At 41.8% G+C, this 25,328-nt stretch overlaps 1 protein-coding gene across 1 annotated transcript in view; it reads left to right on the plus strand.

Annotated features, from left to right (window-relative positions):
• ONECUT1 (one cut homeobox 1) overlaps positions 1-24,651 on the plus strand; it is a 39,480-nt gene extending 14,829 nt beyond the window's left edge. Inside the window, exon 2 of the mRNA XM_043471937.1 lies at positions 16,812-24,651. Within this exon, the coding sequence (XP_043327872.1) occupies positions 16,812-17,104 (293 nt within the window). The 3' untranslated portion in view covers positions 17,105-24,651. The remainder of the gene's footprint in view (positions 1-16,811) is intronic.
• The last annotated feature ends 677 nt before the right edge of the window (positions 24,652-25,328 follow it).

Below are 25,328 nucleotides of genomic sequence, written 5' to 3' on the forward strand. Positions count from 1 at the left end.
CATAGGGGTGCATGTATCTTTTCAAAACAGAGTTTCCTCTGCATATATGTCTGGGAGTGGGACTGCAGGATTACATGGTAACTGTATTTTCAGTTTTTTAAGGAACCCCCATACTGTTCTCCATAGTGGCTGCACCCACTTACATTCCCACTGACAGTATAGAAGGATTCCTTTTCCTGCACACCCTCTCCAGCAATATTATTTATAGACTTCTTAATGATCATCTAATGCTTTTAAAACATAACTTCTTTGTACAAGTATTACTACTAATCAAGAAAAAAAGGTGACAAGAATTACCCAAAAGCATAGGAAATCCTCATTTTTGTGAATATCCTTCCAGTCTTTTCTCAATGGGATGATCCATACGTACTGTTACAATTTTTTAAATTAAAATCCCTTCTTACCAAATTTATGATAGAATGTTTGAAAATACACGGAAGAATAATGGAGACAAGAAACCACCCCCCCCCCGGTAATTCCACCATCCCTGCCCTCTCCCAAATACCTCATGCATAGCACTTACTCATTTAGCAGATTTGTATAGCTAGGATGTTTACAGTTTGCAAGACAGCAAAGAGTCAAAGCCCTCCCCCTACTCCTGGAGCAGTTTGGATCAGAAAACATTCTGCACATTGTGTTTTACAGCTATGCTATAATTTAACCAACCCCCTATTTGTGGATACTTAGGTGGTTCCATAAATTGATTGGGCAAACATAAATTTTATGACTAATATTTTAGAAGTATCATAATTTATACAACCTCTCCAACAACCTTTCCTGTCATTGGACATTTCAATGATTTCAGGTTTTTTATTTTATTTTGTTTTTGCTATTAGAAATCAATGACATAACAGTCAGCAACATTATATGTAAAACTTTTGTGAATATTTTCCTTTTTCAACAATATTTTTTTCTCTAATAACTTTGAAAAATATGAAACACTATAAACAATACAACAGAATCAAATCATCCATAATTCTGTAACCCAGAAATGATACCCATCTATGTCTCTATGTCTTGGTTTGTTTCCTTCTAGGTTTTAAAAGTAGATAAATAAAATACATTTTTAATTTTAATTTTTCACAAAATTAAGCTCATCAAGAGTTAACAATCAAACTTACCTCAATGTAAATATTAACCAAAAGCATGATTTAAGATTTTATTTGAAAATTTCAAATTTTTCAAACAATACAAAAATAGAATAGTACAAAGAGCATGTACCCTTTACCCACCAGTTAACTAATTATTAACATTTTATCCCATTTGCTTTATCATTTATGCACCTATGCTCTCTCTCTGTCTGCCAATTTCTCAATCTCTGTTTCTCTCACTGACTCATATGCACAGAAATGTTTTCATGAGCCATTTCAGAGTATATTACATTCATCATGGCCCCTCACTCCTATGTACTTAGGAATGTGTTTCCAAGAGTACAGATCTTTCCTCTGTAGCCACAGTTCACTTTTTTGTCCATTGATAAGATTATGCAAATATCCAGTTCAGTTCAGTTCAGTTCAGTCGCTCAGTTGTGTCCGACTCTTTGCAACCCCATGAATCGCAGCACACCAGGCCTCCCTGTCCATCACCAATTCCCAGAGTTTACTCAAACTCATGTCCATCGAGTCAGTGATGCCATCCAGCCATCTCATCCTCTGTCATCCCCTTCTCCTCCTGCCCCCAATCCCTCCCAGCATCAGGGTCTTTTCTAATGAGTCAACTCTTTGCATGAGGTGGCCAAAGTATTGGAGTTTCAGCTTCAGCATCAGTCCTTCCAATGAACACCCAGGCCTGATCTCCTTTAGGATGGACTAGTTGGATCTCCTTGCAGTCCAAGGGACTCTCAAGAGTCTTCTCCAACACCACAGTTCAAAAGCATCAATTCTTCAGCCTAAGCTTTCTTCACAGTCCAACTCTCACATCCATACATGACCACTGGAAAAACCATAGCCTTGACTAGAAGGACCAAATATCCTACTACTCATTAAAATTCCCCCCAGATTTAGCATCTATTGATTCTTGCCTGACCTACTCTTCTTCACTACGGCTTCAAAATGATTTTCCATCTCTGGTTTCCTGCCTTGTTTGACAGTCAGCTCTCGGCTTTCTTCTGTGAGCAAGAGCCCCTTCTCTCTCATTTACTTACCCATTTGTTATTGGCGTGGATTCACACATTCCTTCTTTCCCAGTGGTTTCCAATTCAGTTCTGTACATACCTATTTTGGTACTCTCAAGCTTTCTCAGATTTGACAGTGAGAACCCCTTTAATCTGGCTCATGTGTTCTTGTGACATGCTTCTGTCTTTTCCTTCTCCTTCTCGCCCTCCTTCTCCCTTTTTTTTCCTTTAAACTTTATGGCATTCTTTATAAGATGTTCCAAGCTCTGGAGTCTACCTCTTCTTTGATGAGCCATGGCTTATTGTGGTAAGGAATGGTGTTAGAGACCAAGAAGGCCTGGGTACTAAGTGTGCTCATGGCTACCGGGGTGACTTTGTTTTCCAGCCCTCACAGAAAAATCCAGGGGGGAAAATGTATGTATATTTATGCACACACACGTACATATGCACTCATACATATATAATATACATGTGCACCTAAACCCAAATGGCACAGTGGTAAAGAATCCACCTGCCAGTGCAGGAGATGCAAGAGATGTGGGTTTGATCCCCAGGTCAGGAAGATCCCTTGGATGAGGAAATGGCAACCCAGTCCAGTATTCTTGCCTGGGAAATCCCATGGTCAGGGGAGCCTGACAGGCTACAGTCCTTGGGTCGCGTAAGTCGGACACAACTGAGTGACTGGGCATGAAAGCACACACATAAACATGCTTACATACATATTTTTAAAAATCGTGAATTTGCACGAGTACCTCCACATCTAACTGCAATATGTCCCTATAGGATTTTTTCTTGCCTACCCACATTCCATAATTGTATGTCCCTTCCTCTACAGCGAGAACCCTATTACCCAACAACTTATCCACCCCTCCAACCCACATGCACAGTTACTCATTTGCTCAATCCTGTAATACATCCAAAATCATTTCAAAATTCCTTCACCCATACCCATAAAATAAATAAACCCACTAAAAACGTTTTCTGTAGTATTTATTTGCAGTTCTTCACCCATACCTATGCCCCAACATCACTTGGGAACTTGTTAGAAATCCTACTGGGAAAGAGCTCAGTAATCTGAGTTCTTACAAGCTCTCCAAGTGATTCTAAAGCATGTTAAAGTCTGAGAAGCCCTGCCTAAAATATGTGGAACAGGTTTATAATATGTGTATATACCTTTGCACCAACATGTTATTGTGTACAATAACACTTTAAAATACCCTAAATGTAACAAACATAAAACAGTTCCAGTGAAGACTCATCAGGGTCCTTTTGTCAGTGTGAGTGTGGAAGTGTGATATAAAAGAAGATAAGCCCCCAGTTCTTTGTTTCTGCTCCTTTGCCAGCCTGGTGGAGGAAGAGGAAGGTGTGGGTGTGAAGTACCCTCATTTTCCAGAGGGGGGTGCTCTTCAGCTCCACAGTTGCCACCCCACTGCCCTTCAGCATTAGGAAGTTCTATCACTTAATGACAGAATCTCCTCCAACTTTATTCCAGACTACCTGGGAAACCTGGGAAGATGTATGTTTGTGAATCCCATTCTCTCAGAGAATCTAATTCAGTAGGGTTAGGATAGGGTTCTGAAATGTGCATTTTGAACAAGCCTCCCCTTCATGCTCCCAGATGACGCTGATATATTTGACCCACACCTTACAGTTTCTGCTCTGGACTCTAGACCCTGGTCACTCAGAGGACCATCCTGGACCAGTGACTGAGTAGCCAGAAACTGAGAAATTGTTAAATGTGCAGAATTTCAGACTCTGCCCTGACCAGCCAGATCAGAATTTTCATCTTAATAAGATGTCCAAATGACTCAAGTTTATGAACTCAAGTTTGAGAAGCACTGATTTAGAATAGTGGCTCTCAACCTTGGCTACATGTTAGAATCATCTGGGGGCTTTAAAAGGATTATGTCTTGGATGGCTCCCCATTTTCTATGGAGCCACATCCAACTTATTTATCCAACAAGGATGCTGAGTATGCCAAAGTAATAATCTGCAGTCTACTCTGACAGAACTCATTGTTTCCTAGTGAGAGAGATGGGTAGGTAATAAGTAATTTTCTGGGGCGCTCTGTGGGCACAGGAGACCACAGTTCTCCCTAGATTAGACAGGGGATGGGGAAACCTTGATACAAAGTGAGATGCTTGAGCTAGGCCTTGAGTTAGGAAAAAGAAAGAGGACATTCTGGGTGAGGAAACAGCTTAAGCAAAGGAATAGAAGTGTGAACATTCATAGTAGATTTAGGACTGACTTCTGAGTAATGTGACTTAGTATGGATGGTGGGTGGGCAGCTGTGGGAAGTGAGGTGGGAACAGTGGTTGGGATCAGAACATCAAGGTCCTTGAATCTCATGATGAAGCAGCCACCAAGGACTTTCTCTCAGGCTTTCTGGAGACCCTTGTGAGGTCAACTGTATGATACATGTGTCATTGGAAGAATAGCATTTTCAACTGACTCTGCAGATGACTTTCTGGAAATGAAAACAAGGAAAACAACTAATTTAAAATTAACTGTGAGAAATGTCTGATGACCAAGTGAAAAGTCAAAATTGTAGGTTATTTTTGAAGGAGTTCCATTTTACAACTTTCAATTGCTGTGAATATTGTTAAGTGTTATATATGGCTATTAATTAAAGAAATGGGATCAATAAGCTAAGACTTACAATTCACAATGGGCCTGCATGAGATAATAATGCATAATAAGCATGTAATTCATCAAGTCTGCCATTTGTTGTGACTGTTTTGCAGAATCAACATCATAACTAGGGCATCGATATCACATATTTCCAATTATCGGGACCCAAACTATTGAGGGGCTCTACCAGTTACTGTCAGCAGCTGTACATTTCAGTCGATTCTGTTCCATCCCTCCCAGGCTCAGCTAGCCTCTGCCCTCCTTTGGTCATAAAGTCCAACCCCTTGGGCTACAGTTCTGGAGCCTTCTTTAGAGAAGAGAAATTGATGGAAGTGTTTTGGAGGACTCCAGGAGGACTCCAGGCAGCACATGGGTGGGAAGGCAGGTCTGTGTCCTGAACAGCTCAGGTATAGACGCAAACAGGGTGGAGAGGTGAGAGGGTTGGGCGACTTTGCCAGCCTGAGTCTGCTGCAGCAGACCTCTCTTGACTCTAGCTGCTCTCCATCTTTCCTTTGCTTTGGGTCAGCTGAGGTTTCTTCTGCTTCCTCTCAGAGCCGATATTCACACAGAGACAGCCTCTAGTGTTCTTCTGTGCCCCTACTGAGACTAGACACCCTCTGGCCCCTCTCCCAGGCCAGCGTGGGTCTTGAATTCCTTTTGCTGCCTGGGCTTCCTCCGTCTCAACTTGCGTGCAACCCACCTTCCTGGGTGGGCCAATGCAGTCCTTTCTGCCTGCTTCCTGGCTAGCCACCTGCTTCTGCTCCACTCACCATGGCTCTGGGTTCCCTAGGCTCACCAGCTGCTCCTTCCCTATTTAACCATCCTGGGGAAAGATTTCATGTGTCCACTGTGTTGCATCTGCTTCCAGGGCACGGTGGAGTTGGAGGTCCCCAGGTTAACCAGCTGTGTGCCCATAGGCAAGTTACCTCACCTCTTTAACACTGTTTCTTCACTTACAGAAAAAGACATACTCTCCATTTCTACCTCCCCTGAGTTCTGTGGGATCACATGGGAAGGTTTAATGGAGGTGTTTTAAGCGCTGTAAAGCATGGTACAGGGGTAAGGTACAGCGATCATCCTTGACTAGGAACATCTGCTCTTTCCAAGTTCGTATGGTGTTTCATACACACGCCCAGAAGAGTTTCCACAGGTGCTTGAGCTACCCACAGTCACAGACACCAGCAAAGCTCACCTGTGTCCAATAGGTTGTACTGGCCCCACCTCCGTCTCCTGGGCATCATCATTACCGCATAGTCCATGCAGGTGTTCCCTTCCCGTGTAAAGGCTGCCCTTGGCCATATCAGTTAGAACTCACTGGAGTTGCTTTTCAAATTGTACTTTATACTGTGGGGAGGGTAAATTTGCTGCTTAAGAGCCGTCCCATCCCCAGAACAGCGAGGGGCCTGGCTTATAAAAAGTATGCACAGGACAGTAACATAACACAAAGCAAAGCAGCAAACACGATGACCCAGCACTCCTGCGGTCTGAGCTCTAATCCTGAAGCTGTGTGGCCCACCCACTGACTCTCTGATCTCCACAAGGTGGGTGCCGGCCTGTTAAATGGGCTCAGGAACCTCCCATATTCACTTCCCTAGTTCCCCCATTCTTGTCTTTTTGAAAAATGTTTATTGGAGTATAGTTAATTTACCCTGTGTGTTACCCATTCTTGTCTTACTGAAGTCTGTGCTATTTGCATGCTTCCTCCTCAAACATGTATTGTCTTGTAGAGTTTACTTTGAAAAGCAGCTTCAGCTGTCAAGAGACAGTGTTTGGGGGCTCAGTAGACATGACCAGCAACGCCACCATCCCTGTTAGTCCAGGAGAGGTTTCCTCTCCATGGCATGTGGGCAGTGAGAGCAGAGAGCTCACCCTGTATGCGTGCCCAGCTACTTCTTTCTTAAATAGTTTTACTAAGAAATAAGGACTTCCCAGGTGGCGCTAGTGGTAAAGAACCCACCTGCCAATGCAGGAGACATAAAAGACATGGGTTCGATTCCTGGGTCAGGAGGATCCCCTGGAGGAGGGTATGGAAACCCACTCCAGTATTCTTGCCTGCAGAAGCCCCATGGAAAGAGGAGCCTGGAGGACTACAGTCCACAGGGTTGCAGAGTCAGGCATGACTGAAGTGACTTAGCATGTACGCACTAAAAAATAATTTACATACGATACAATTTACCCATTTAAAGGGTGTAAGTCAGTGGTTTTTAGTATACTCACAGAGCTGTGCAATCTTAACCACAATTTTAGAACCTGTTTATCTCCTCCCAAAAAAGAAAGCCTGTATCCATTAGCAGTCCTTTGCATTCCACGCCCCTCACTACCTACTCAGCCACAGGCAACCACCCACTACTTTCAGTCCCTATGTATTTGCCTATTCTGGTCCCGCTGCTTTTTTATCCCTTTTCCTACCCATGAAGTCCCAAGCTCCCCGAGCAGGATGTGTAAGGAAACCCCTGCTGACTCGGTCAGGAATCTGGGTGGAATTTCAGTCTGTGCTTTTTGCCCTCCCTATGCACCCTGCTGGGCCTGGAGACCCTGGAGCAGGAGAGGAGCAGCTGCCTGGACCCTCCTCCAGCTCCAGGCCAGGCCTTCCCTGAGTGATGTGTGACATCGCAGGCTCACCTGCTCAAGAGCACTTGGCTCTGCAGGTTGCAGTTTTCAGCTCTGTCGGCAGCCTTCAGGGGGAAGACATTGTGTCTCTAACAGGCCCCTGATAAAGTGCCACACTGTCTTGAGATGACAGGGCAGTTTCATGGTGCCCTGGAATCCCAGTCCTTCCCCTTTCTGCTCCCTGGCCCACCTCCCCTCAATCACGCTAGGACAGCAGACTCTTTAGCAGTTGTATGGAGGCGGAAAGTACATGGCTATAGTATAAGGACTCTCAGGGTAAAAGCCAGGTGTGATTGGGGAAGCTGTAGACATACAGTCTCCTTCCTCAGTCCCATATAATCAGATCACCAAATAAGTCTGATTTGAATCAGCCAAGCCTGGTTCTGTCCTGGCACCCCTCAACTCCTTTCATCCTGCCTCTCTAGAGGTCTCTATCCAAACACTGAGGCCAAAACTGTTCTCTCCTCAAGTTGAGTCCCAAATTTCCTATTAAATGTCATACCTCACCGACCTATTGCTAAAATTAAATAACGTGTCTAAAGTGAGAGACACACAGCTTATCCTTCATCTGACTCCATCCTCATCTTATTCTAGTGGATACTGTGGCTTCTTGATCACTTGTCCGTTTGTACATCTACCACCCCCACCAAACGCACACAGTTCTCCATACTCCTCCTTAGTGTAACTAAGAAAAGTGAAAATTTTCTAGAAGACCTTTTCAAATTGTCATTACAACTTATGAAGTTCAGCTTTCTGGTCCCACCTAGTGATGCTGCTCACTAGGCACACACGTCTCGGTCCCTTTCCTCCTTCCTCTGCAGCTGCTCTGCCCAGAGATCTGCCCTCCCCACCGCTTGCCAGGAGGGAGAAGATGGTGGTGGCACGGGGATATTCTGAGAATAGAGGGGAGGGGGTCAGGGAGGGGGCCAGCTAGGGTGAACGGTTCAACCCTCTCACTTCTCCAACTGCCCACTTAGGACATAGAAATCTGAACTGTATGTCTTTCCCTGGAGTGATATTAAAAGCTCTTTACTCACATCAAGTCATAGGGCTGTACCCAGAAGGAACTGTAAAGTTTTTAGTCAAATTCCTTCATTATTATACAGTTAAGGAGCGTGGACTAACCTAGTTAAGGGATTTAGCCCAGCCATTCAACTAATTAATGACAGAGCCAGAACCCAAAACTTTCAACAACTAGAGCATTGCTTTCTCCTAGAGCAAACTTTTCTCCCTTATAGACTGAGGATATAATGGACACCCTCAGTCTACTCGGACCCTTGGTGTACTTTCCATAAGTTCACACTGAAACATCCACTAGTGCCCCCAAGAAGACAGCCTCTTCTATTTATTGATAAATAAATGAATTTATTAAATAGATAAATAAATATTTATTTGGCTGCGCTGGGTCTTAGTTGCAGCGTATGAACTCTTAGTTGTGGAATGCAGGATCTACTTCCCTGACCACAACCGAACCTGGACCACTTGCCTTGGGAGCCCAGAGGCTTTGCCATTGGACCACCAAGGAAGTGGTGGTCCTCTTTAATCCACAGTTCTGTGCTATGTGAAGCAGCCAACTCTGGGACAGATATACCAAGAACCTCAAGAAGCAAGTTCAGACAATTTTCCTACAATTTTAATGAAAAATAGACAGTGGCAAAAATATGAAGTACCTATTGTTCAAGGGCTCAGAATGCTTAACTGTTCACAGGGTCTGTGGTTGCTGCTGTAGTTATCGTTTTCATCTCTAAAGCTCATCAGTCTGAAGCCACTGTGAAGAATATGAGTTTGTATTAGATCACCTTCATTCAAATAAACATGGATCCGAACTATTTGCAAAACTGGGTGCTCTCCCTGCAGAGCCAGTACCTTCTCTTTTTGAGAAGCCAAAAGGATGGAGAAGATAAAATGGAAGAGTCACCATAGTGGTTATATATTCTAAAAGACAGAGTAAGGTTACCTTGGAAATTTTTTAACAGATAATATACAATTTTGGACACCAGGAGAGACACTGCATGGGTTTATTCATTGACTCACAGGGCTTTAAAGCCTACAGGGGCCTTAGAACACTGCCTACTTATTGAAAGGATGTAGAAAAAGAGATCAAGTGATGTGCCTAAGTTTATACCACAGGCTAGAGACAGAGCAAAGACCCAAACCTGCTGTGTAAATTCAGTGTTTATACTTGGCATCTTGATCAGAGAAGAAAAGATCAGAGAATTAATTTGTAAACATCTAGAATATCTCTTAAGCATTTGTCGTTTCAACAGTCATTTCAGCAATCAGATCTTGTATGCATGCCAAGTTGCCTCAGTCATGTCCTACTCTGTGCAGCCTCATGGACTGTAGCCTGTTAGGCTCCTCTGTCCATGGGGTTCTCCAGGCAAGAATATTGAAGCGAGTTGCCATGCCCTCCTCCAAGGGATCTTCCCGACCCAGGAATCAAACCCTTGACCTGCATCTCTTATGTTTCATGCATTGGCAGGTGGGTTCTTTACCACTAGTGGCACCTGGGAAGCCCATAGCTTATCTTATTTAATGCTTATTCTAATCCTGAGAGGAAAGAAAGCCATTGTCCTCTACCTTGCAGCTGAGTATACTAAGGCTCTAGAAGACAAGTAACTTGCCCAAGATCACACATCCATCAGTGGCCACAGAGCTGGGACTTGAGCTTGTGTCCTGTGAGCTCAGGTTCATTTAAGAAGTTGTTTTATAATTCCATCTGACTTTATAAATGTCTCTCAAGCCCACATGTCTGTGCCTACATATTTTTTTGAATATGGCACAGCAGGTCTTTTTTTGTTGTAATTGTTAAATTAAACTACAGTTGATTTACAATATTGTGTTCTTTTCAGATATACAGCAAGGTGCCTACTTATTCCCAAACAAATTCTTGGCAGACTTTTGCACAGCTCAGTCAGCAGTTTAGATGTTGTAAAGTCCTTTGTGTCGTTATATCAGGAAAATGGACATGTTGACACACTAATGCTTGGGTGACAGCTGATTCTAGGATATTACTGTATGCCATGTTTTATAAAGTGTATTCTAAGACAGGGCTTCTTCAACTCTGTGTAGTGAAGTTTGTCTCTAATTTCCATATGTTCTGGACCAATAGTTTTGATAATACAATAAAAAATGTATTACTAGAACAATAATCACAGAATGTTGGAGCAATGTCAAACTGCCATAAACTTTCTAATTGTTTATTCTCAATTTTCTGATCTTGCTACAGATCAGTAACAGTTTACAGACCAGCATGGGTCTGGCAACCAGATTTTGAGAGACATGGTTCTAAGCAACACCATTCCTGAGAGAATCTCTGAGTAAAAAGAGTTGCTTAATCAAATAAGTTTGAGAGACCCCATAAGCTAGAAAGCATCAGTGTGTATTAGCATGTTAAAGGCTCTGAGAAGTCCTGCATTAAAGAAGCTTGCTTAATCATTAACTCAGCATTTCCCAAACTGCCTGACCTCAAAACTCATTGTTCATGGAATGCCTTTCAACATCTTTCAGAATTCATATTTCTTGAAATACCCTTAGTTCTCTCCTGCCAACTCTGGGCAAAGCATGGGCCCCAGGCATGCCTGAGATGAAAGCTTGTCCTTTGCCCATGTCCTCATGCATTGCCTTTTAAAAAAACAATTCTTTATAATCCTTTATTCTTGTGATACACAAAATCATTCTCTGCCTTTTACTATCTTCCATACCTGGTTCTGTCTCCCACACAGTACTGACTATAGGGGACCTGGCTCCCAGAGAAGATCAAAGTCACCTGAGACAGCCCCATTACACTTGGCCCCTGCATCCTGCAAACATATCTACTTGCCCACCTTCATGGAGGTGACTTGTGACGAGTCTTCTTCCTCTTCAGGACTGCCTTTTGCATGTAATAGGAATCTTCTTCCCTTTAGTCTAGTTCTGTGATAACTACTCTATTTTTAGTGAAAACTATATACCACACAAAAATATAATTTTCCCATAAAACACATGTAATACTGTTCCCTAAGCAGTGGTTCCTATTGTCAGACTTTATTCCCACTTTCTCATTCTCTCTCTTTGTCCACTGCATACTTTTATGGACCAGTTTCTGGTTTCCAACCTTATATTAGGTAATCTCTGGGGCTTCCCTGCTGGCTCAGTGGTAAAGAATCTGCCTGCCAATGCAGAAGATGCGGGTTTGATCCCTGGGTCAGAAAGATACCCTGGAGAAGAAAATGGCAACCCACTCCAGTATTCTTGCCTGAGAAATCCCATAGACAGAGGACGCAAAAGAGTCAGACACGACTGAGCTGCTAAACAACAACAACATGTACCCTGATATGAGTTCCATGGAAATGCCAAAACATTGCTCTCATTTATATTCTCTGAACAGGTCTCACATCTATAATTCTATACAAGCTTCTAGAAGCATGATTTTGTTTCTGTGGGCTCCTTCTCCTGGGCACCTCATTGAGGTTACACACTGACCTTCAACAAGCTTTAGTCCACTCTTCACTCTATAGATATCTCTACTTTCTTATTCGGCCACTTCAACTTCTGTACAATGCTCTTTCCAGATATAATCACACACATTTAATTAGTCACCCCATCCAGTACCCATATGAGTACTGAGCTCCCCTTACAGCCAAGCACTATGGCAGCCTGCCCTGGAGAGACAGAATGAGTTCTGTTCTCCAGGCTCCTTGCCCCAGGAGAATCCCACTTCCCAGGTTATGACATAGTGACATTTGCAATGCTTGAAAGCTCAGGGCAGGAACTTCCAAACTGCATTTCCCCAGAATTAGTACTGTATAAGACATAGACAGACAGTCTCTACCAAACAGAGTTCTGGAATTAAATAAATTTGAGAAACATAATTATATGTGCTAAACACATATTATGCATTTTGAGGAAGATGCTATATATAGTAGGTTTTTCTGAAAGTACTTGGCCTGCAAACCCTCTTTTCAAGTAACTCGTGTTTGAGACAATATCATGCCTCTGATGCCATTTGGAAAAGGGTGCTCTGGAGTAGCTTCAGCCAAGTCCTTCCAAGTGCTAAGGACCACACTGAAGTTATTCAGTTACCTTGTGTGTGTGTATGCTAAGTCACTTCAGTCGTGTCCAACTCTGTGTGACCCTACGGACCCAGCCCGCCAGGCTCCTCTGTCCATGGGGATTCTGCAGGCAAAAATACTGGAGTGGGTTGCCATGTCCTCCTGCAGGGGATCTTCCAGACCCAGGGATCAAACCCAAGTCTCTTATGTCTCTTGCATTGGCAGGTATGTTCTCCACCATTAGCGCCACCTGGAAAGCCCTCAGTTACCCTAGTGAGGTTGAAAATAGATATCTCTTTGTGATTTCCCTTAGTTCTGCCTTTTAAATGATAAATAAGTAGAGTCTGCACCTGATGCTCAGTTATGTGTTTTTACATAGGTATGTGTTCTGTGTAATTTAGTCCACTCTTCATTCCATAGAGCTCTCTCCTTTCTTACTCGGCCACTCCAGCTTCTGCACAGGGAGGTGTCGATACCCCTAACGACTCCCAGTCTATGTTCCTAACGCAGATCTCTCCCCCGAGCTCCAGGCCCCATGTATTCTGCTATCTGCTGGACCCCCACCTATTGGAGATGTTTAACAGGATGTCCGACATGCACTTCAGATGGATTTGTCCCTCATAGAATTTACAACTGCTCTCATAAAACTCATTTCTCCATCTGCATTCCTCATGGCCCCTTACTACCATCCAATCAGAAGCCTGGGAGGCTTCTGAACTCCTTCCTCCCAGCAGGGTTGTTGTTACTAATTCCTTTTGGTTCTCCCTTCCAAGAAGCTCCTAAATTTGCTTCCTGTTTTCCATATTGAACTGCCACTGTCTATCTTGGGGTCCTTATTACACTGATTTTCTAATTGGCTTCTGTCTTAGGCCAGGTTTTCTGAGAAACAGACTCTGATACTTGCATGCAGAAAGAGGGCTATGGAGATTAACCCTTTTTGAGTGGGGAAGGGCATGGAGGAAGTAAGACCAGGCAAATGGAGTTGAACTTTAATGAAGTTGCAAAAATAGCCTCAACCCATCCTACAGGGTACTCTGGAGCTGGACAGTGCTTCAAAGTTGTCCCTACTAGATGCAAGGGTTTGGTGTGGGGGGAGCCTTAAACCAATTCATTCCACTGTCTTCAACCTCTGCCCTCATACTCCCATCCCCTACTCTGCCAATCCCCCACTGGATGTGTCTAGCCCCCCAGCCTGTCTCTGGGATGGCATAACCTTTGGCCAGGGGCAGTTCCCAGCATGGACCTCAGCTGAGAGTCACCAGCTTCTTCCAACAGGTGCAAGAATGAGTGTCCTAAAGGAAGTCAAAGTAGCACATGTCAGCATACATGTCCTCAATTGCTGCTTTCCACCTCACCCCCCACAACGCTGCCAGAGGGGTTTTTCTAAACTAAAATTCAATCACACAGCACTCTTACTCAAAACCTTACCCACAATATAATTCGTATCTGATCTTGGTCTACCTGTGAAGCCTTGTCCCCCACAGCTTTCCTCCTTGCATGCACTCTTGCTCGACCACCCATCTACTAACACTTATCAGCCCTTCACAAGTGCTGCTCCCCCTGCTGGGAATGAGTTTTTCCCACTTTTCTCACTAGCAAACTCCTACTCATCCTTTAGGGCCTAGCATAAGCATCCTTCTTGTGCAATGCTTTCTTTAATATCTTCGAGCAGAGATAATATCCTGTAGGCTCCTGTCATACTCCTGCAGTTATTAGGTTACATAACCATTAGATTGACTTCCTTAAGAGAAAGGCTTGTGTTATATTCGTTTTTGAATGTAAGTGAATGAATCAACCAGCCATGTGCATCAGTATTACGTAAAGCTGTGGCTACTTGGGTTGACACAAACTAACTAGACTTGACTTTAGTCTAGTCAGATTATTTTTTCAGGGACTTAATCTGGTTGTCCAGTGAAGGCTGTGGGTTCCCTGGGGGGAGGGACTGTCTCACTTAGTTCAGTATGCACAGCTCAATGCTCTGAGGGAGTTGGGTGTTTAATAAATCTTTCCCATTATGTAGACGCTTTCTGTCATGGTGGGCAAAGGACATAGCCAGTGATCTATGGAATGTGTTATAAAAGGTACCAGAAGACCTGACTAGCCTAAAATCTCCCTTTCATAACCGAGGACATAAAAGAGAGGCCTCCCATCCTGTCGAGGCTTCCCAGGTGGCTCAGTGGTAAACAATCTGCCTGCCAATGCAGGAGGCATGGGTTCAGTCCCCGGGTATGGAAGATCCCCTGGAGTAAGAAATGGCAACCCACTCTAGTATTCTTGCTGGGAAATCCCATGGACAGAGGAGCCTGGTGGGCTACAGTCCGTGTGGTTGCAAAAGAGTCAGACATGACTTAGCAACTAAACAACAATCCCTCATGTCCATTCTGAAATTCTTGTTCTTATATTTCCAATATATTGGACCTGTGGTCCCTGGAGTGAGGCAAATGATGCACTCTGGGTCCTGAGTAAGTTGATGCAACTGTAGAAGAGAATTTCTATATCTATTTATGTTATTTTACCCCTTTAAAACTTTCTGTATTTTGTGTTTGCTTTATAATGTCTGTAACACAGTTGTATAGTAACACATGCATATCATGTATAAAGAAATAATATAAGGGAATGTAATACTCAAAGCACTTTACTAAATAGCACATGATTTTTTAAAAAAGACTTGGAGACTCCTAGATTGTACTCTGAAGACTGGGGGCTTTTTCAACCTGTACCCAATAGCTTTTTAGCTGCTCTGATTGCTCAACTGACTTGTGCTAAATGGACACCTAAAGCTTTAGGGGAATCCACCTTGTGGAACAACAGGGTACAAAAGGTAAGGGCAGGCTGAAGGGCAGGGCTAACTGGGGAGAGAACGGAGGCTGCACCCAGCCAGAGGTGGTGAACCACCTAGTAAGGAATTAGGAACCTGGAATTCAAAAAGGAAGAGGGAGCAGGAGACAGCAGTAGATAGAGCAGCCGGCTACAGCAACATGAAAGAGTGGCAGGCCCCATCTCCACCGAGAAGATGCCCTGTCTGCCTTTTGCTGTGGTGGGAGTGAACACCATACAGGGTGCAGTAGCCAGCTGTGAAGATAACCGAGGCTGCTCAGGAACCTCTGCACTGGGTGGGTGGCAGAGGGATGGGGGGTGCGGGTGGGGGAGGCGGCAGGAAGGGGGAGGAGGTGCAAACCCTGGCCAGGGGCCGGAAACTGACTGGGATTACAGCACCAGAGCCTTGTCTTAAAGTTGAATTAGCATAGCCAGAAAACACTGTTTTTACTTCAGTTGCATGGTTCTGTGGGGATGGCTGCAGGGATTCATTGATGGGGGAGGTGGGCAGGAGAGGGAGGGGAGGGCATCATTAGCAATTCAGTGCCCCTTTGGCAGGGAGAAGCCAGTGAGCCAAGTTAGCTGAGAAAGAGGAGTATGGCATCTGAGGTGAGGAGCCCCCGATCCAGCACCAAACCCTGGGGACCTGAGGACCACATTGGGATGATGCACCAGAATAGCTCTAGCAGCCAAGAGGCAGCTTCATGATACAGGAGCTGCCTGTATGGGCATGGGCAGGAAATGGGCCTTCTCAGTGGGAGATGGGGCTAGGGAAGAGGGCAACTCCAGCAGCAAGACTCTCGTGAAGAAGAGAAAGGAGCACAGGGACACCCCAAAGTGGACAAGGCTAATGTCACAGTTTAGCCCCAGTGGTGACGAAGTGCACTTCATCCCTGCTCCCCAGGTCCTGATTCCACCAAAGAATCGGTGGAAAACTGTTGGGCATGGTAGGACACTATGGAGTTTTCTTGCATACTAACTCTTTCCTAGTTTGTTTCCTAGGGAACAAAAACAACGAGAAGGGAAACAAATGCAATTCCTTTTTTTTTCCTTTTTTTTTTTTTTTTTGGCTTTTAGACCCTCAATTAGGTTCTTAGTATTCCACCAGCAGCAGACCGTAAATCCTTTGAGGGCAACACTCACTTCTAGGTGATAAGACTTTGTGTTTGTGAAGCCCTCTAGTTTATGTTAACTTTTACATACTGTTTCATATATTCTTACCACAACCCAGTAAGGTAGATGTTCTTACATCTACTTTATGGAGAGTAATAAAAAAGAAAAAGTTCAAATAATAAGTTCACTTATCTAAAACCCAGCATTCCACAGATGAGAAATCAAGGTCCATACTCCGTTAATTGATTTACCACCAAAAAAACACAGATACTCGTCAAAGCCAGGACCCATGCCCACTACTCACAAAACTCTATCTCCTCCTCATTGTCCATGCCTTTGTTACACTTCCCTCCCAGCCCACGATAGTGCTAAAACCAGAGGTCAGCAGATAGAAAGTGGCCGTGAGGAATGCCTAACAGATTGAATGGGCTGGGCCTTTCTACTCTCAAGTCTCCCAGTCGGTCTGTTCTAACAGCCTCTGTGTCTCTTTGCAGCATGCAAAAGGAAAGAGCAAGAACACGGGAAGGATAGAGGCAACACACCCAAAAAGCCCAGGTTGGTCTTCACAGATGTCCAGCGTCGAACTCTACACGCAATATTCAAGGAAAATAAGCGTCCATCCAAAGAATTGCAAATCACCATTTCCCAGCAGCTGGGGTTGGAGCTGAGCACCGTCAGCAACTTCTTCATGAATGCGAGGAGGAGGAGTCTGGACAAGTGGCAGGACGAGGGCGGCTCCAATTCAGGCAACTCATCTTCTTCATCAAGCACTTGTACCAAAGCATGAAGGAATAACCACGAACTGAAACCTCGGTGGAAAAGCTTTAAATAAAAAGAAAAAAATTTTTAAAGACCAGGACCTCAAGATAGCAGGTTTATACTTAGAAATATTTGAAGAAAAAAAAAAGTGTTATTTATAGTCCAAAGAAACCAAAGACATAGCTCACCTGCATTCTGACTTTGTTCGGAGACACACACTTCAGCCGGGTGACAACTTGGCAAGAAAAATTATGAGCGGGAAGGCACCACTGGATCTCACAGCTTCTGTCCGCGATCATCCTGGCTGTGCTTGGCTGTCTTGTGGTTTGGAGCACAGTGATTTTGAGCCATCGAGTGGACCCCTTTAAGATCAGACTTTCTCATCCACTCCACCGCGCCATGAAGGTGTATGGTGTCTCAGTACTGTGTGTGGGTGTGTGCGTGAATACACCCACACATACACACGCACACCACCACGACCACCACCAGTGGTTAGGGACTTAGGCAGGGCTGGTCTTCAGGAAGGGTTGTGCTACAGTAGTGCAACCAACGTAGTGTGGGGTTGTCTGAGTTCATGGGATTAGGAGCTTGATTTTGCTCAACTAGCCTAGCGTTTGAACCTGCCAGGCCCACAACCTAAACGCAGATTCAAACCCAGCAAAGAAATTTGAATGACACCTAAACCAGTGCATTCTCTTTGTTTGTTAAGGAATGTTCAGATATTTTTTAAGAAATGAAACAAGAGTCCATCCATTAAAGAAAGAAAATCACCTAGGTACCAAAGAACACACTTAATATTATAGTGCAGGTATTTTATTGCAATGATTTTAATAACCAAAGCTATTTTTACACAAGATACTATGTAAAGTTATACGTATGAACTGATCTAGCTATAATACACATACCACGTAGAATCATGACTATTATTTATGACTCTTGAAGCATTTGAAATATTAGTTTTCAGAACTGGCAAGAAAGAATGTAGCTTCAGGGAAGCAATTTATATCATAACAGAGAGGTCAGTGCAGTATACATGTACATCCAGATGGCACATTCCCTTTTGGGATCTATAAATGTCACTTAAGTAAACATATAGACATGACTCCATGCTCTGTTCATTGCTGAGAAAACCTGGTGATTCTTCCAAAGTAGGACCCATTTGTAAACTTAGAAAACTAAGTTTAACAGGACATGTAGCTAAACTAGAAAATTTGTTCAAAGTCATTCTTTTCGGTAAAATGCCACTGAATGAAGCACCCCATACTTAGGTAAATTTGACTAAAATTTGCCTTATACATTTGACACCAAATACCTATTTCAAATACTTTACAACCACACAAAATAAGCAGACCAACATTATTATTAAAACGAACTATCCAGTTCATTATATCCTGAAAATATAATCGAGCTGATTTGATTGCCAATCCCAGACATTTTGTGACTTGGACACCAATAAAAATAACAGGTGCAACCAAGAAATTATGGAACTGCATAGAGAAAGCAAGAATTCTAGTGGAAGGTAAGACCTTGGGTTCCATAAGTATTAAGCTATCTATTTCACTAAGCATAACCTCCAAAACATACTACATTCTTTCTTGCTACCACATTAAGCTGGAAATTTTATAACATAGATTCCACTCTCTAACAGGGACAGGTTAAAAACTAGACCTGAAAATTTTCCAAATACAAAATTTTAAATTTCTATTTTTCCAAATCACTTAAATCAGGGCTATAGTAATCAAGGCAAAAAAAAAAAAAAAAACAAACAAAACCCACACAAGGTAATACAGTTATTCTAGTAGTACCCAAGTGAACCACTTGGTTCCCAGAAAAATTCTCTTGGGATCAGTTGAACTGTAACCATGTAAGTGGATACCTTTTGTACTAGTAGGTTAAAGAATTGGGTACTCTTAATCACCACACCTAACTAGAAATATAAAATTAAATATTATCTCAATAATAAGCTATTTACTGAGACTCATTTAAATGCTAAATTAAAAATTGAACCATTCTGACACAAAACCTAACTCCTTAGAATCAAATATCAGCATCTTGTCCAGGTCTAGAAGAGGCAGGCACCTGGAGAGATGAACCCACAAGCCATCTGTGTCTCCTTTGTGTCTGCCGTGGGATGAGAAAAGGAAACCAAGACATACTCCTCCTTGGATGAAACTGCATTTGCCTTGACACATTTTGTCTTTGTCTTATTTTTAATCTCACCCCAAATTCCATCTTTAAATTTCCCCTTCTAAATATGGCACAATTATAGTTCAGCTATTAAAAGAAACCATTTAAATGGCCATCCTCTCAGATTTGCTAAAAATATCATCTTTTCAATGACATAAGTGAAAAAGAAAAAAACTGATGAACATTTTTTTCTCTCTCCAGAAAAAGAGGGGGGCAATACAATACAATACAATATATTTATCACTTAGGAGGGAAGAAAGCCTTTTTTATTTAAAACAGAATTTTAAATGCAGGGAAATTCAAGCTGTGTCTACACACAACCTTACCAGATTCAGTACCCCAGGAAAAACAAAAGTTGAATTCAGACAACCATGTCTTTTGCTTCATTTTCCCTATGTTACCCACTCAGATTAGATTACATTTTCAACCAACACAATTTACATTTTCAACCAATTATTTTGGTATTGTGTAGACACAGTCTTAAGGAATATTGCTACACTTTTAATATTCCCACCACAATATTTTGTTTTGTTTGGCCAAGCCTCATGGCATTCGGGATCTTAGTTCCTCAGCTAGAGATCGAGCCCGTGCCCCCAAGCAGTGAAAGCATTAAATCCTCACCACTGGATGGATGGCCATGTATTTCCCCATAATTTTTTTTTTTCAAATGACCAGTGATCCTATTTGCTAACACCAAAGATAATTTTCATACCAGCATTGAATTTGCACCCATTATGCAATTTCAGGGCCTAGAGATATATTTTCTCATAAACAGATGCACAAATCAGAGCCTGAAAAGCAGTTTTTTTACTTGACTATTTAGGCATACTCACAACCTTTGCTTTTTAGAAATCCTAATGGACAAACTCAGCTTCTCACAAGCAATACACGTATTACATCATGTATGACTGATTCCTTCTTGCTTCTGACTTGGCACATAGAAAATGCTTCCATTCCTGTTCAGTCTGGCGTTAATTTACTTCTCAGATGTCTTCACCTACCACACTTAACAGTGCTGTTTGTTCACCCGGCATTTCTCAGTCCTTTAGTGAAACCACCTAAAAAGATACCGCACTCTTTTCTTTGTATGCATGCTTATTCCAAAACTGTATTTCAAATAGCATGTTTTGGGTTTGTTTTTGTTTTTTGTTTTTTTTTGGTGGAATGGAAGTTAGACTGTTTTTGGCCATAAATCATTCAGGTCCTCTCATGACTAGAAGCTTCCCTGAAAAAGGGCCAAGAGAAAGAGTGGGAATTATGATGTCTGGACACCCCAAGAGCCCAGACATCAGTAAATGTTCAGGTAAAAGAATTCTTTTTGTCAAGCACTGAGTATTCCAGTTCCTGGATACAGCCGGAATAGATGACCCCTCCCCTCCAAAAGAAAAAAAAATGTGTGGGGAAATTTAGACGTTCCAACTGAACATGTCACTCACTCTACCCCCCCAAAAGCATAATTAATTTTCCAGGAAAAAAAAAAAGTAAAGCTCTATATTACTTTCAGATTCATGCCACTCCCATTGCTACCCCAGGTGAACGACCAACCGGTCTTTGCAGGTTAAATGCAGACTTTGCTATACCAAAGAGTCCTAGGACATTTTCACACGAGCTATAAAGACATTTTCCTTAAGAAAGGGCCTCCCTTCTTTGTACATAAAGGATGAAAACTATGCATTTAGCAAACAAAGAGAAAGCACTTCTCCCTTTCCTATCTAGTCGTTTAGGGTGCATTCAAACACCAGAGGCCGTTTTGAGACTCCATGGGCCTTCTGGATGATTCTTGTGGTGTGGTTAGCTTTACAGTACATTTGGTAACTATTTACTAAATAGTAAGGACAAAGAAGCAGAAGGTAAGAAATAGCTACTTCCACATGAAAAAAAAAAAAAATGTGTAAAGATCTACTATTTATAGTGTGAACCAAAGACGCTACCTCACTCGATTTCCATTGGTGATTTTAATCACATTGATGATACCAAAGAATACCAAAGATATTTTCATGCACGGCCTTGGTCTGCAGAGGGAACTCCGCCCCTCCCCGCTCCCCCGCCTCCTCTCCCCGCCTCACTCTTCACTCAGTGTATAAACTTGTCTTCATTCTTAATAATAATGATACGATAATGACAACAACAACAACATTAGGAAATACTACTCTTACTACTGCTAGTTCTACTTGTAAATCTCTAGGCAAACATGTTGCAAACTTTGTAAACTCCTAGGACGAGTGCCTTGCTTGAACCAAAGTGTTAAACCGCTGTTGACCTCTCTCACCTTATACTCTTTGAATACCTCAGCCTCTTAGAAAGGCCACTAATGAAAAAAAAAAAAAAAAAAGGAATAATTAATCACCGTGGTGCTTTTTCCGTGCAACCATGCAATGAAACTTTCTTTGATACCAAAGGATGACTTTTTTCCCCCAATTTCTTGCTGATAAACCAAAGCTCCTCCTCCTCATTCCCTCTCAAAGCTCCCCCCAACTTCACCGAGTCCCTTCCCCAGGCAGGCCGTGCATCACTTTTACCAATTCCTCCAAATACCTCATAGTAATAAAGTTTTAGGGTTATGTTGTATAGAGAGTCTATGTGATAAGGCAGAACTTACTAGTTTGATAATTGTTAAGGTTACTTTAAAAAAAAACTTTATAATTCTTATTTATTTTGTAGTTTGTATGTTTGGGATGTCCCCCACCCCACCCCCACTTTGGTTTGGGGTTTATTTTCTCAGAAGAACTGCTCTGTTGCTCAAGGAAGACTTAATTTCTGGAAATGTTCCCCAGGTGGGTGAAGGGTTGTGTAAAAATGCAAGAATGGAATAAGAAATGATTTTCATTCTGACGGTTACTTATGAAGTTTTTGTGTTTTCGTAGTAAATTTGTTTCCACAGGGTAAAGAAGTATATATAATCTTTTTTTGTGAAACTGGTTCCTATTTTTCTCTATAATGTGCTGTGATTTTTTTTAATTTAAATTACATTTTATATGAGCTTATTTAATCACTGTGTTAATTTATGACTGTGTAGTTTTTAAAATGTATATAGTAGAATGGAAATGGCCAAAGCTTTATGTTACAATCTTTTTGTTCTCTATGCTAAGATTAGCTGAAGGCAAGAACTTCTCTTAACTGCAGGGTGTATCTTCAGCTTTTCTTAGCAGGCACTTCAATGTGTGTTGTGAACACTGCCAGGCTCCCCCCTCAAAAAATCTGTACATGCCAAAATGGGTGTTTCAAGGTAGTCTTTTCTGTCACTTAGAAGAAAGGCATTGTTCATGTTCTTCCTTTAATTTATCAATTTTTTTTTTCTTTAAGAAAAGATTGCTTTGCAGGTTAGACCTGAAATTCCAAAGAATTTAAGACTTGTTTAATGTTTCAAAGCACCGGCATTTGTGAGATATTTTGCCACTTTTTAAAAAAAATAAAAAAAAACATTTGCCCAGGTATGAGAAGTAAAAAGTGTAAAAACTCGAAGAGACAAGCTAACTTGAATTTGGAAATCCTCTTAAGTATCACTAAGTTTCTGAAGTGCTTCAAGGCAGGGCTTGGAGACAGTTCCTTTCCAGACCTAAGAGATCATCACAGGCCTGTGACCTTAGAGAGAAAGTCAGGCTAAGTAGCAGCAGACCTGGCCTCTGCCTGTCCAGCCAACCTGCAGAAGAAGCAAAACACGATTGCTGAACCCCAGTTAGAAATCAAATTTAAGAAAAATATTTCAAAGATACAGATGCCACCTCATTTTTTTTTTTTTATTCTTGGCATCTACTACCCACAATTACCCTTTTCCCTCCCCAAACCACCACCCCCAACCAAAATTAGAAGAATTCTCAAATGCCACAGTCCCAAGGGTGAATGAACTTCAGACTTGTTTGAGTTTGTCTCTTCTCACTGGTCATCTTCCCACTAGTTTTCTTGCCCACACTAAAGATGGTCCCTGCCCCAAGCCCCTTTAATCAACACTTGGCCCTGCTTCAGATCAGCACACACACAGAATTCTCAGCTGACCAGAGCGTCCTCAGAAGACCCGGTGCCCACTATTTTGTTTAATTTTGCTAAGTAAGTTGTTTCAACTACATGACATAAATCCATAGATGTAAATACTTTTTCTCCCAATACAAGAATGTTACCTTATTTTCTTTTGCAGGGGTGTTTGGGGTGGGGGAAGGAAAGGGAGGGTTTAGACTTTGGGTCAAATGTTACATTTTCTTAGAAACATTTTTATACTTGTTATGTATTTTAATAGGGCAATAAATCTGCTCTGAGTTGCAGGATCATTCAGTGCTCTATTGGTAAGCATTGATTAATTATTTGTTTTTAATACAAATGCTGTGTAGTGAGTTACAGAAAGCCCAGGAAAATGGTTGAGGGAGTTGACTTTCACCATCAGCAATGAAACGCTGAACAGAGTTGTATTCATAAGGTCTTATTTTCTGTTTCTGTGTTAGTCTCAATTTTTTTGTGGTATGTTCTGCATTTATTACATAATCATTGTGGGCTCATTTGACATTTGCCGTCTGAACCAAGTGACAAGTATTTTTTAACAAAATAAACTTTAAAACATTGTCTTCCACTTGCTTCGGTAGTTGTCTTCATATCTCCCTGAGTTTCTCGTCCCTTCTAAAGTCAGCCCATCTGTCACTCACGTAGACCTGTCCCTTTCCCTCTCCTATTTTCAGTACCTTTGACCTTAGCTCATGTTTGAGTGTGACTCAGTTTCCCTGTTCAAGTTAGCTTGATGGTTTATTATGTAAGGAGGGTGCCTAAGACAATCATCAGGTAAAAAAAAAAAAAAAAATTAAATTAAAAAAAAAAAAAAGATCAGTAGAGTAGAATATCTTCCAAGAGCAGAGGGAGTTCTTCCTTAGTAATGAAAAAAAAAAAAAAAAGGTAAATACATAATTAATTAATTTTAAAACCTAACCATGAGGGGCTTAGAAGATTTTTGATAAAAGACAAATGTTGCTGTCATTTTCTTTGTCAATTAGAAAGCAGTGGTAGTTTCTACGTTGCATCTACATTTCAGACTAAATGATTATTGTACCCAGTTATGGTTGTTTGCTAATATTTTGTCTCTCTCTCTTTCTCTCTGTCCAATGCTTCTTCTGTATTTTCGTGTGTAGCAACAAAAAGTGTGATGCATTAGGCATTACCCTGGTTTGTTTATGAGTATCTCCTGTACCACATCAAGGTTTCTTTCATTTTCTTTAAGCTTCGCTACTGTTCTCACTTTATGCCGTGCAATATCATCTGCTGTGTTTGCTAAGCAAAAAAGAAAAAAAGAAAAAAAAGCAAGTGATGATGCCATCATGCTTTTCAGTGTTAAAATGTTTCAGCATTTATGTAGTCACCAAAATGTAGTAAATAAAATGTTGGATTTTCCAGCACTTTAAATTTAGACAATTCTTGCCTTCTTTTGTTTTTATTCTCTCTGCAATCCTCAGTGAGTAGCTTGTGGGTTTTCTTTGGAGGAAGGGTGAAGTTAAGGGGACAACATGCTTGAAAACTCAAGCCAGTGCCATGACCTAAAGAAAAATTAAGGGGGGGGGGGGGGAAGAAAGAGGTATTCTCTACTGGAGCAGAAGGATTTTTTAAAAGGAAGCTGGACAATTTATTTGAAGATGTTAGCCATTTATATTAACCTAGTTGACCCTCAGAAGAAATGAAAATTATTATTAGAGAGCATGGCCTTTAAAAGTCCTCTCCGATAAAATAACATGTGTGTGTGTGTGTGTGTGTGTGTGTGTGTGTGTGTGTGTGTGCATGTGTCATATGTGTGTGGAGCTAAGGGAGGGCTAAGAAATCAAGATTCTTATATTTTATGGAATGATAGAATATACTGATTGATTAAGAGGCTTGGCTCAGGAAAAACAGAAACTGAGTTTGAATTCCTGCTATACTGATTACTAGCTATGTGACTTTGAGCAGATAATTTAATTATTTAACTTTCCTAAATCTCAGCTTCCTCATCTGTAAAATGGGAATAAATATATTACAAGGCTGCTGTGAAGACTAGAAATTTGAAGTAAGTAAAGCTTAGCATAGTGTCTGGCATATGACAAATCTTCAGTAAATCTTAT

The sequence above is a fragment of the Cervus canadensis genome, chromosome 6, assembly GCF_019320065.1.
Source record: "Cervus canadensis isolate Bull #8, Minnesota chromosome 6, ASM1932006v1, whole genome shotgun sequence".
In the NCBI taxonomy this organism is placed as follows: domain Eukaryota; kingdom Metazoa; phylum Chordata; class Mammalia; order Artiodactyla; family Cervidae; genus Cervus; species Cervus canadensis.